The following is a 12,530-nucleotide window of genomic DNA, read 5'->3' as shown; positions in this document are numbered from 1 at the left end:
GGGAGAGACTTAAAAGGTTTGGTCAGATACCAAGAGCATCGGTCGGAGATGGAGCCCCGGCAGGATCTGTACAACACTCTGCCAGAGGACCTCGGTGACTTTGTGGAGAAGAGCCTCGTGCCCGACGGGGAGTGGAAGAGGGAGGAGCAGGATGCCTGGCACCGATGTTCCACTTTCTTAATGGATCACTGCTTCCAGGATCAGCTGGTGGCAGGCCAAGAGGTCCGGGTGCTGAAGGTGATGAAGGTGAGTGACAACCCCGTGCTCCAATCCCAGCCCTGCTCCTTTGGGATGGGTGCCCTGGGGGGGTGGCAGGGAAGTGGTTCCCTCTCTTGGCCTTGGGGTCCTTCCTCCTCTTCAGCCTAAATATTGAGAAAAATTAAGTGTCCCAGAAGCGGGGAATGTGCTCTTAAACAGTGACTCTCCAAAGTAATGGAACGACAAGGATTGTCCTTTGGAATCCAGCCTCTGAGACACAGGTGGACTAGGCTCTCTACGTGCCTCCCAACTGCATGCTTCCTGTTTCTTGTTTCTTGTTGAACAAAACCTTCTTGGGGGCCAAGGAGACTCGAAGCGCTAGAGTCCATGCTTTGCATACTGGAACCTAGATTCTGATCCCTGAGTACCTACAGGGTAGCCTCCAGTCTCCCCCCAAAAAAGTAGACTGTATCCCCAGTCATAAATGTTATTTGCTATATTTTTCTTCAAAAACTGCACCATCATAAATTTATATTATGAATCCTATTAAGTTATCATAGGAACTTAATATTATAAGTGAATATAATATTATTATAATCTCAGAGAAATTATGTAGTGTCAGAGCGTACCCCCACAGTAAAATGGATTTTCAGAGATGGACCACGTAATTCAACACCCTGTCATAGCTTGGTTTCTCCTCGAAAGTGCTCAAACAAAATGACCCAAGAGGTGCTCAGAGATGCTGGGAATAATCCCGTAAAGTTTCAGCCAACCAGGCCAGAGGTTAAATGCAAGCATCCAAAGCAGCAGATGCTTTGATAGGGGTGCCGGGAATTACCTGCCCTGCCCCCCTCCACCTCTAGTGCAAGAGGCGTCGAGGATTAGTCTGGGGTTAGGAGCATGCCCCTGTATATCTCCCCAGCCCATGCAATTGGATGTATAGTATTGCAGCCTAAATTAAATGTGTCTTGACGATAAACTAGATTGTGGGGGCTGGAGTGATAGCACAGCGGGTAGGGCGTTTGCCTTGCACGCGGCCGACCCGGGTTCAAATCCCAGCATCCCATATGGTCCGCTGAGCACCGCCAGGGGTGGTTCCTGAGTGCAGAGCCAGGAGTAACCCCTGTGCATCGCCAGGTGTGACCCAAAAAGCAAAAAAAAAAAAAAAAAAAAAAACAAATAAACTAGATTGTGTGCCTATTACTACAGTGAAAACCATTGAGCATGAAAGTACCCAGCCTCTCCCTGAGTTTGGCAAAGGCTGCATTGAAAAGAATCCCTTCATTTGGCCACCGGGCACTGCTGGGTGCGGTCCAGGTGATTCTTCAGCGACAATTTTTTTTTCTAGAAGAATCTTTCAAAGCGTCAGGGGTCTTCTTAGCAATCCAGGAGATTAGAAGCAGAAAAGTCAGAGACTCGAGGCCCTTCGGTTCCTTTAAGAGTCAACCTTGCCGTTCTAGGCTGGGCTCCCCAGGGCTGAAGTCCAGGGCTAAAGGGCAACTTCTGCTTCCTGCTCTACAGACACTTTGCTTTGGGGAGAGGCTTCGACCAGCTCACTGCTGGGGAATGCTGCGAGCTCAGGGCTAGGTAGGGCTGATGGGCCTGCGGAGACTACAGGATTGAACCCAGGACGCCTGCACGCAAAGCATGAACTCCAGACAACACTGCAGAGTAGTTTTTGCTTTGTTTCACTTTGGTTTGTTTGGAGAGAGCCACACCTAAGGTACTCAGGACTTAAGCCTAGCTCCGTGCTCAGGGGTCACTCCTGGTGGTACTTGGGGGACATATGAAGTGTCAGTGATGGAATTTGGGTCATGTGCATGGTCCCTTCTGCACTGTACGGGCATGGCAGCCTTTACTGCCACGTTAGATCATCCTTTGTTTTCAGAATCTCAAATCAAAAAAGAAAAGAGCTTCTTTTTGATGAGCATGATGAACATGTTCAAGATTATGCAGGAGTCTGAGGTCAAACTGCTTCGAGAGTTGTTTAGTGGTTTTGTTTTCTTTGGTGTGTGTGTGTTGGGGGTAAGGTGAGGGGGGGGAAATATTTGGTTTTTGCTGTGGTGGAGATCAAACCTAAAACCTCACAGTCTCTACCTCTGAGCTATATCTCAGCTCTGCTTTGTGATTTTATTTATTTATTTTGGGGGGCTAGCCCTGGCAGTGCTCCCAGATAGGTGCTCCTGAGTGGCCTTCCCCAGTGCTGGGGCCAGGGGCGCATATGGTGTAAGGGATGAATCCAGGCCTCCCATGTGAAAAGCAGGCCTGCTGGCCTTGTAAGCCAGCCTCCAACTTGCTTCAGGACATTTCTAATTCCACATTTAGGCACCAAAATATAGGAAATATTCCCAGATCACAAAATGACCGCGCACCAATAGCACTATTAGCATCTTACTCTACTACGATCAATCACACAGCGGGCTAGAGAAGTAGCACAACAGGTAGGGCATTTGCCTTGCACGTGGCTGGCCCAGGTTCGATTCCTTTGTCCCTCTTCCGGAGAGCCCAGCAAGCTACTGAGAGTATCCCGCCCTCCCAGCAGAACCTGGCAAGCTACCCGTGGCGTATTTGATATGCCATAAAAAGGAATAAGTCCCACAATGCAGACGTTACTGGTGCCCACTCGAGCAAATCAATGAGCAAGGGGATGACAGTGATATAGTGAGGAGGCCCCCCAAAGAGGGTCTGAAGAAAGTATCCCCTAGATCTAGACCTCTCTGCACTGGCTTTACCACTTCTTATTCCCCTAATTCTTTCCAAAAAAATTTATTTTTGCTTTTTGGGTAACACCAGCTATGCTCAGGGGTTACTCCTGGTTCCACGCTCAGGAATTACCCATTATGGGGCTTGGGGGACTATAGGGCATACCAGGGATTGAACCCAGGTCAGTCGTGTGCAAGGCAAATGTCCTACCCACTGTACTACTGCTCCAAAATTTTAAATTTAGAATATTCATTGGTGCTTAGATACAAAAATGCATTGGTCTGGCCTGAGCTGCCCCCTAGAACATTCTATGGCAATGGAAGTGTTTGCATGATTAACATGTGTTTAGTTATCAGCACACACACAGAACATGGATGGCTGTCAAATGCATGATGCCGAGTGGGAATGCATGGACAATGTAACAGTCCACGGGGAGCCCAGAGCACTCGAGGGGAATGTCTGAGTGCAGAGCTGAGCTTTTCATATCTCAATCTATTTTAATCCTTTTAAAACCAAAAAGTCACGCATGGCGGTTGGCTGAGGTGTGTGTTAGGCTGCCCTGGTGCAGGCGTGGATAATTGATGGTGTGTCAGAAGCAGGTAGCTCTGATGGCCTCTGAGGAAAGGCTTAGGAACAGGGATGAATCGGAAGTTCTGCATCTCATTGATATGTTTGAGCAGCCTGCCCAGTGATTTATTTTTCTATTCAATGTAAAGAGGTGAAAACATCAGCTGGAACAATAGTACAGCAGGTAAGGCATTTGCCTTGCATGGGGACAACCCATATGGTACCTGGAGCCCTTCTAGGAGTTATTCCTGAGTTCAGAGCCAGGAATAAGCCCTGAACACCCATGGATGTGACTAAAAAGGCTCTCAGGAGTAAATTTTAATTAAAAAAAAAGAAAGTAAGTGGCCAGAGAGGTAGAACAGTAGATAAAACACTTGTCTTGAACGCAGCCAACCTAGGTTTGATGCCAGCATCCCATTTTTCCCTTCAGCACCACCAAGAGTAAAAATTTAAGTCCAGAGCCAGGAATAAACACTTACTATCATCTGGTGTACCCCCACCACACTCACCAAAAAAAAAAGATGTGATTATAGGAACATCTTGATATTAAAGGCCATCGTGTCCAACGGACAACAAAGGCTCCTTTGGGAACGGGAGTCAACAGCCTTCCAGGGTGTCTCTGGCTTCAACCCCCCTCCCACCCAGTCTCAGAGCATCAGGCCTCAGGACAAATGAAGCTCCACATTGATGTGCTCCCTAGGGTGGCTCCTACGGAAAGGGGACAATGCTGAACCACACCTCCGACGTGGACTTGATCCTATTCCTGAGCTGTTTCTCCAGTTTCCGAGACCAAGCAGACCTCCGTAAGGACATCATCGACTTCATCGAGAAGAAAGTGGAACACTGCAGCCAGAGCTTGGGCTACAACCTCTCTGTGATTCCCCACTGGGGCAGGAGCCCCCGCTCCCTGGCCATCCAGGTCCAGGCCAAGAAGAACAGCGATGTCATCAAAGTGGACGTGCTCCCGGCTTTCGACGTTCTGGGTAAAGAGGACGAGGGGTCAGCTGCGCAGAGGCCGCTGGGGGAGGACATTCTTGCAAGCTGGCCCTAGGGAGCACTGGCAGAGTGTAAATTGGGGGGCAGAGTCTGGGGTAGATAAAGTTTCTTCACTTTTCAGTGCAGAAGGATAGGTCTGGAAAGACCCCTTGATGATGAAGGCCTCCCGTAAATGCATGTGGCCAAGCATCAGTGTGAAACTTATACCAGATTTCGTGATCTTCTCTTCCCTGGGAAAACCCTAGGACCTTCCAGCACTTAGAAGAATCTAAAAGTCAGAACTACATAGGGAATCCTTTCTTTTTTCTTTTTTATTTATGCGGGTTTATCATTGACAATATGATGGATTTTTAGGGGTCTTTTTAATTGAATTCCCTTGAGATACTCAATTACAAAGTTGATCGTGATTCAGTCCTACAATGTACCAATGCCTGTTCCTTCACCAGTGTACATTTTCACCTCTGATGATTTCCGTGTCCCTCCCATCCCTCCCCTCGCTAGTCTGCCTCTATGGAAGACACAGGATCTTTCTCACTGTCTCATTCTCTCTCTCTCTCTCTTTCTATCATGTATATCACTTTACCTCCTTTCAGCACCCAGTTTTTGTCCCATTTCGAATTATCACTGCTATAGCAGTTCCTTCTCTGTCCAAACTGCCCTCCGCCCAACCACTTGTGGCAAACTTCCTCTCCTAGACGGGCCTACTGGCCCTCTTTTCACTTTGCGTATTATTCTCATACCATGTTTTTTTTAATATCCCACAAATGAGTGCAATCATTCTCTGTCTGTCCCTCTCCCTCTTACTCTTTTAACTCAGCATGATACTCTCCACCTCCATCCACATATAAACAAATTTCATGACTTCACTTTTTCCTAACAGCTGCACAGTATTCCACTCTGTAGAGGTACCATAGTCTATATCCATTCATCTGTTCGTGGGCACTGGGGCTGTTTCCAGATTCTGGTCGATTGTGTATAGTGCTGCCATGAATATAGGAGTGCAGATGGCTTTTTGTAACTATGTTTTGGGGTCCTTGGGGCATATTCTCATGAGCAGTGTTGCTGGGTCATATGGAAGCTCACTGTCTAGTGTTTTGAGGAATGCCCATATTGTTTTCCAGAAAGGCTGGACCAGCTGACGTCCCCACCAGCAATGAATGAGAGTCTCTTTCTCCCCGCACCCACACCAGTGCTAGGGGTTCTTGTTCTTTCTGATGATGCCAGTCTCTGTGGCATGAGGAATTTTTAGGGGTTAGTGTGTGACTATGTGACAGTGCCCCCCAGCACCCCAGAGCCCACTTGGCTCCTCCCTTTCTCCCTCCTGTTCCCCTTCTAGTTAATGAAATTGAATCAATAGGTGGCTTTCTTGTTTCTTGCTGGTTTAGTTCACTCATCCAAATTCCAAATGTGAGTGAAACCGTTAGCCCATGGGCTCTCACTTCCATAGTTATTTCACATTCGATTCATGGTCTCAAGTTCCATCTATTTTGTCAGCAGAGACAAAATTTCACCTTTACCCCCCAATGGCACAGTAGTATTCCATTGTGTACAGACTCGATGGCTTCTCTGCTCAGCCATCTTTAGATGGGCCTCGGGGTAGAATACATGATTATCCTGTGGATCATGGCTCTGAACACAGGGAGCAGACACCCCATCCCATTAGTGTTTCCTCTCTTCAGATAAAGTCCTCAAGCTATTGCTGCAGCCCATGGATTTCCTTTTAATTGTGTTTCGGTTTTTTTACTCAGGTATTGTGTTGCTGTTTTTGTTTGTTTTCATTTATTTTTTCATTGAATCACAGTGAGATACACAGTTACAAAGATGTTCGTGATTGGATTTTGGCCATACAATGTTCCAACACCTTTCCCTTCATCACTGTATATTTCCCACCACTAATGTGCCCAGGTTCCCTTCCCACCTGCCTCTATGGCACTCTCTCTCTCTCTTTCTCTCTCTCTCTCTCTCTCTCTCTCTCTCTCTCTCTCTCTCTCTCTCTGTCTCTCTCTCTCTCTGTCGCTGTCTCTGTCTCCAGGTTTGAGCTCCAAAACCTGCTAATTGCCCTTGGGAAAGAAATCAAACACCTCCAACTGTACTAATCTGTTCAATGGGATCACAATATCAGATTGGACCCTAGAAAACTGACAATACTGGACCCGATTTGGACACATCTGGGTGATTCCTTAAGGTTCCGTGGAATTTCGTCTATTTCTTAGGACCATCCTGAATATCTCACGAGCCCAGGGCTCAAGAGTAACCCAAGAATAATGTTTCGTCGTAAGACAGAAAAATTAATGCAAGAATTAATGTTTTGTGGATTACCGTGGGACGCTGGTGTCTTCACGCCAAAGGGTGGGTGTTCCTGACCAGGTGCTCTCCTCACAGGAAATGCCTCCCCAGACTCTAAGCTGCCACAGGAAATCTATGAAGACTTAATAACCTGCGGAGGCTCCCCTGGAGAGTTCTCCTCCTGCTTCACAGTCTTGCATCGACACTTCGTGAAAAGTCGCCCCGTAAAGGTCAAGAACCTCCTGCGGCTGGTGAAACACTGGTGGTACCTGCAGGTGCAGTCAGGGGACTGGCTGGGGATCCAGGCTGGGGCCTGAGCTGGGGGGCTGGGCTGGGGGCTGAGCTGAGGACTAGATTAGTGGGACGGATTGGGGGTCCCAGGCTGGGGGTCCAGGTTGGGGGCCGAGCTGAGGGGCTGGGCTGTGGATTCGGCTGGGGGAAAAAAGAGGCAGAACTATCTGGGGTTTGGGGGGGCCACACTTGGCTACGCTCAAGGCTTACTCTTGACTCTGCACTCAGGGATCAACCCTGGCAGGGCTCAAGGGACCATAAAGGATGTGGGGATCAAACCCAGGCTGACCATGTGCAAGACAAGAGCCTTAACAACTGGACTGTGTCTCTGGCCCCACCCATCCACTTTTTTGTTTGTTTAACATTGGCTACCCCCACATTGGGCTCAGGGGCTGGCGAAATTCCTAGAGATACTCAGTCCGGCCTGAGATGGGCCACTCACACACACACACACACACACACACACACACACACACACACAGCGTCAGGGTTAAACTCAATGCCTCGACACTGAAGGCAGATATTTGCCACGAACCTGGACTCCCAGCCCTGCATTCCTCCTTTATGAAATCTTGCTGGGCCAGGGGATGCGTACAGCCAGGTGCCACACCGCCTGGCCTGCCTCAAAGGTGCTGGGTGGTGGGTGATGTGACACCGGGACCTGGAAATAGAGAGGTCTGGAGAGATCAAATTCCCTGGGTAATAATCTATCACGGCTCCCCCAACGCACCCCTGCCCTCTCTCTCCTCCTCACCAGCATCAGAAACACAAACATGCAAAAGTGGCCTTGCCTCCAAAATATGCCCTGGAGCTGCTGACCATCTACGCCTGGGAAACAGGCACCAATGAAAGTGAGAATTTCGACCTGGCCGAAGGCTTTAGAGCAGTGATGGAGCTTGTCCAAGATTACAATGATATCTGCATCTACTGGACCAAGTACTATAACTTCCAAAATGAAGCTGTCAGAATCTTTATCAAAAAACAGCTGAAGGAAGAAAGGTATGTTCCCAGGACTGCTTGGAGATGCAAGGAACAGAACAACCCACACGTTTCCAATGCTTGTCTTGAGATGTTGTGATTGACAATGCTGTCAGGGGTACACACAGAATCCCAACACTGCAGCCATCACAGCGTACCACCTCCCCCCACCCAAAGATGCTAATGCCCCCTCCCTCTCAACCTCAGCCTTCCCACAACTCAAATTATCTCTCCTGGGACTCCTGACTGCTGTGTATCTTTATGTCCCATCTTTGAGAGACATCATCCTGTATCTGCCCCCTTTCCTTATGACTAACTTCCCTCAACACGAGATCCACTGGTTCCACCTATATTGCTGCAAATTACATGAGTTTGTCCTTTCCTGGAACTGCATAGCGTTTCCTCTATACCACCACTTCTCGATCCATGTATCCTATTGAGGCATTTGGGTGGTTTTCATATCTCAGCCACTGTGCAAAGTGTGGCAATTAACGCAGGTTTGTATACATCCCTCAAAATAAATGTTTTGTGTGGTGGGAATGACGCCAAGAAGAGACATCAATGGGTAATAGGATAGTTCCATTCCTGTTTTTTAAAAAGATCTCCATGTTGATTGCCATGGAGGCTGAGCCACACAACATTCCCACTAACACTGAATGAAAGAAAATCCAACACATTTTAAAACAAAGGGATATGTCTTAGTTTTGTCACCAAAAAGGAAAAAACTATAGGAAGATAAACAAGCCTTCAGGTCTGACTTGGTCCATGCATTTGCTATCATCAAATCCGATTCTATGACTCTATGTCTTGCCACTCTGAATTCAGGCTGATGTCTTCTTTTTTTTTTAATTATTTTATTGAATCACCATGACAAAAGTTACAAAGCTTTCTGGTTTAAATCTGAGTCGTATAATGATCAAAACCCCATCCCTTCACCAGTGCACCTGTTCCCCCACCAGGAACCCCAATATACACTTCTCCCACACACCCCACCTGAGTGGCTAATGATCTTCACTTTATTCTCTCTATACTTTGAATACATTCAATATTTCAACAGAGAACACACTATTATTATTTGTATTTTCCCCGCAACAATCAAACCTGCTGAAAAGGCATCATTTGATAATTTGTTTTCCATTACTGAAAATGAAGATTATATGAGCAGTTTTGGATTTCTTTTATTTTAGCTAAGTTCACAGTCTAGATGCATTTCTATAAGAAGCCACTGGGTGCCAAAAGGGTTAGTAGACCTCCCGGATCACAATCTTTAAGAAGCAGAGGGGCCGTGTGGTGTATGGCTGCTCTGGATCTCTCTGGAGATCTGGGCAGAGAGCGTGCTGGTAATACCCCCATCCCATAATCTCTTGCGCGCCACCTCACTGCAAGCTCATACCTGTGAGTTCTAGAAGATGGCAGACGCTACGTGGGCACTGCTGCTGGAACTCAGGCTGATTTCTTTGCGAATCCCCCAGTCCAAGGAGGGCGTTTGGGTCCAGTATTCTAGCATAACGTCAAGGTACCACACTGACAGGGCCAGGTTAAGTGACCCCGCCAGTCATCAACCCAGGTATCAGCTCCCAGGAGCCCGTCCTGCTTGGTGACTCCCACCTGGAGTGGGGGTTGAGAGCCAGAGGCCAGAGTTCCAAGGGTGATGGAATTCTGCTTCCCCTTCTCTCTGCCAGGCCCGTGATCTTGGACCCTGCAGATCCCACCAACAATCTGGCGAGAGGAAAAAGATGGGATGTGATGGCCAAAGAGGCTGACTACACCCTGCAACAGGCCTGCTGCAGCACCGTGGACCCGTGGCCAGTGCAAGTATGGGCTCCCTGGAGATGTCCACCCCTGGGCAGCCCTTCCCCCTTAAAGATGGCCGGGCCTCATTGTTTTCCTCTGTAAAATGGGTAGACAATTTCTGGGGTGCTCTGGAGTCTCATGAGGAAGAGGGGCCAAGAATTGACTTGCACTGACTAGAGAGCTAGTACAGGGCTTAAGCTGCCTACCTGGCATGCGGCCAAGCCTGGTTCCGGGCCCAGGACTCTGAAGCCCTGCCAGAAGTGACCCTGGTCACCGAGTCAGTAGTTAGTCCTGAAGTACCTCTAGGCGTGACCCGAGAACCAAGAAACAATAGCAACAATAATTTACTCACATACGTACATAAACGCAGTAAGGGGGAATCTCCCTTCTTAGGGGTTTTTGAAAGCTGCTGAAATGAGATTTGACCTGGTCACGTGTCCTTAAACTGGGTCCGTGACAGACCAAAATGTGCCACACTGGTCCCATACACTGTGCCCTAAAGCCTGGGTGGTGCCCTCTCTGCCCCCAGGTCTCTGTCATTGGTTGAAGGCCCTGTGATGTTCAAACACTGACAAAGCCACTGAACCCCGCTTTTCTCAGAACCAACCCCTACTGTGTGCGACACCTCGCCACAAAGAGGAGGAATTAGGGTCTCTCGGTAGACGGTGATCCCCTCTGCACAGCCCCCGCAAAACTCCAAGCCTTCCCCAGAACACAGGGCTGTCTGCACTCATCACAGCACCCAGGAAGGACGCTAGGCTGTCAGACCCGAGAAATCACTCTCCCGGTCTGCAGAAGAATGCCAGGCTCACATACGACAGGAGAGAAGTCCTGGTGAAACGTTTCCATTTCATGGTGGTGTTGGTGATTTTATTTTATGTTCCAAATACCGTGACACTCACACATAGGCCCCCGAAGCAAATAGAACTATGTCAGAAAGGGCATGCAATCCAAGTCGGTCTCTGTTCTGTGTTCCAGCGTCTTCCCTCTCCCATCCTGGGCTCAGACTTCTGTCTGTGCATCTCTGAGGGCAGAGGGGAGGAGGGGGCCGGGGTTCACACACTTAGTTTTACTTACTTAAATGATTCCATTCTTTGATTGCAAAGTGAAAGCATCTGAAAGATTGCCGGATTAACACAGAAACTGGAAAGGCATAACGACCAACCATACCTGCACGACGGGCTATTTTGAGCATGAGGCTATTGGAGGCTTCTGATGTCAGGATGGGGTGCAGGGAGCTGGCTCGAAGGGCTGGAGCACGTGTTTTGCAGTGCGAGATCCGGGTTCCATCCCTCACACTGTGCAGTCCCCTCAGCACCACACCAATGCTAGGAATTGAGCCTGGACACCGTCAGGTGTGGTCTAGAAAACAAGTACATAACACGTCAGGACGAGACATATATACCAGGACGGATATACCAGGACTGTGCGGGCGGTGGGGAGTTGGTGGGGGGAGAGTAAAAGCACCAAAAGTCTCCCTGGATCAATCCATCTTTCTGAGAGCAAGACAGTAACCTGGCCAAGGAAGTGCCTTCAATTACATGACTTGATCTGGTTGTTAGGGTGTTTCAGACTTTTGCTAAGACAGTGAATGTCTCTGGGGTTCACCTCCGACAGCCTTTAAAGAGTTGAGGAAGGAGGTGCAAATGGGACCCCTAGGTGACAGCTGGGGACTCTGTAGAGGCCCATGTGGAGGCTTTCTGGGACATTTTGCTTGTTGCCATTCCCCTGGCCAGCAGGAGTCAGAGGCCAGAGGGTCCCTGGGTCCTTTTAGACTCTGCTTCCTTTGCTAGGGACAGCCACAGTTTCTGCCTGGGGGCTGAGATCCTTCCATTTGACCAATGTCGGGGTGAGCTGTCAAACACATTATCCCCCGAAGCAGGAGGCTTCAGAGATAAGAGTCTATTCGGGACACCCAGATAACCTTCCCCCGCTCTTAAATTCCAGGCAGCAAGAGACGTTCAGGTGAAAGTGAAGGTGCTAGGTGAGGGGGTTCAGACGCTCATGGTGGACCCCTACAGACCCATCTGGAAGTTGAAAAAGAGCATCAAGAAGAAGTGGTACCTCAGCGGGCAGCAGCGGCTCTCCTTCCAGGAGCCCGGAGAAGAGCGGCAACTACTCAGCAGCTCCAAGACGCTGGCAGATTACGGGCTCTTTGCCAGGGTGACAGTCTCAGTTCTGGTGACAGAGCCTGGGGAGATCCAGGTCTTTGTGAAGGACAGCAGCGGCCACAGCAAGCCCTATGCCGTCTACCCCGATGACTCCATCTCTGACCTGAAGGAGAAGATTGAGGAGGCAGGGGGACCCCCGGCAGAGGACCAGATACTCAAGTTCCCAGGCCACAAAGTGCGTTATAGTAGCTATCTCTCAGACCTGCAGGTCCAAGACTGTGACACCTTCCTGCTATTCAGGAAAGATTACTAGTTCCCCAGGCGTCAAGGAGACCACCTGGCTCTCAGACCACCGTGATGCTTGTCCACGGTTTTGCCTTAGAGCATAGTCCAGAACTAGCTGCTTACAGATGCCGCCTGTGGACGTGACCAGTGACTGAGACACCCCAAGAGCTGTGACCAAAACTCCCCCTTAAATATACTTTGAGCCCAGTGTCAGGGATTTCCTGAGACAATGGACTGTGGAAATAATCACTGATCAATTAAGATCAAAGACAGGAGATTCCTTGATTGCCGAAGGTAGAAATGATCTGCAGCTAGGTTTTC

General features: G+C 48.9%; 1 protein-coding gene across 1 annotated transcript; it reads left to right on the top strand.

The window, feature by feature from the left end:
• The first annotated feature begins 48 nt into the window (after positions 1–48).
• Positions 49–12,237, top strand: LOC101543414 (2'-5'-oligoadenylate synthase-like protein 2). Its single transcript, XM_055147101.1, has 6 exons — positions 49–246; positions 4,169–4,451; positions 6,847–7,025; positions 7,799–8,040; positions 9,702–9,834; positions 11,761–12,237. Exons 1-6 carry the CDS (start codon positions 49–51, stop codon positions 12,235–12,237), a joined length of 1,512 nt encoding a protein of 503 aa, XP_055003076.1.
• Positions 12,238–12,530: the final 293 nt, after the last annotated feature.

The sequence above is a fragment of the Sorex araneus genome, chromosome 9 (assembly GCF_027595985.1).
Source record: "Sorex araneus isolate mSorAra2 chromosome 9, mSorAra2.pri, whole genome shotgun sequence".
Taxonomy (NCBI): domain Eukaryota; kingdom Metazoa; phylum Chordata; class Mammalia; order Eulipotyphla; family Soricidae; genus Sorex; species Sorex araneus.
Note: the sequence above shows the minus strand (reverse complement) of the source record. Positions and strands in the feature narration are given on the sequence as shown.

Bases quoted from the DNA above. Each gene is read 5' to 3' on its own strand.
- LOC101543414 (XM_055147101.1), top strand. From the start codon at position 49: ATGGAGCCCCGGCAGGATCTGTACAACACTCTGCCAGAGGACCTCGGT. The intron at 247-4,168 runs GTGAGTGACAAC...TGTGCTCCCTAG, and splicing joins GGGTGCTGAAGGTGATGAAG to GGTGGCTCCTACGGAAAGGG. The intron at 7,026-7,798 runs GTGCAGTCAGGG...CCTCCTCACCAG, and splicing joins AACACTGGTGGTACCTGCAG to CATCAGAAACACAAACATGC.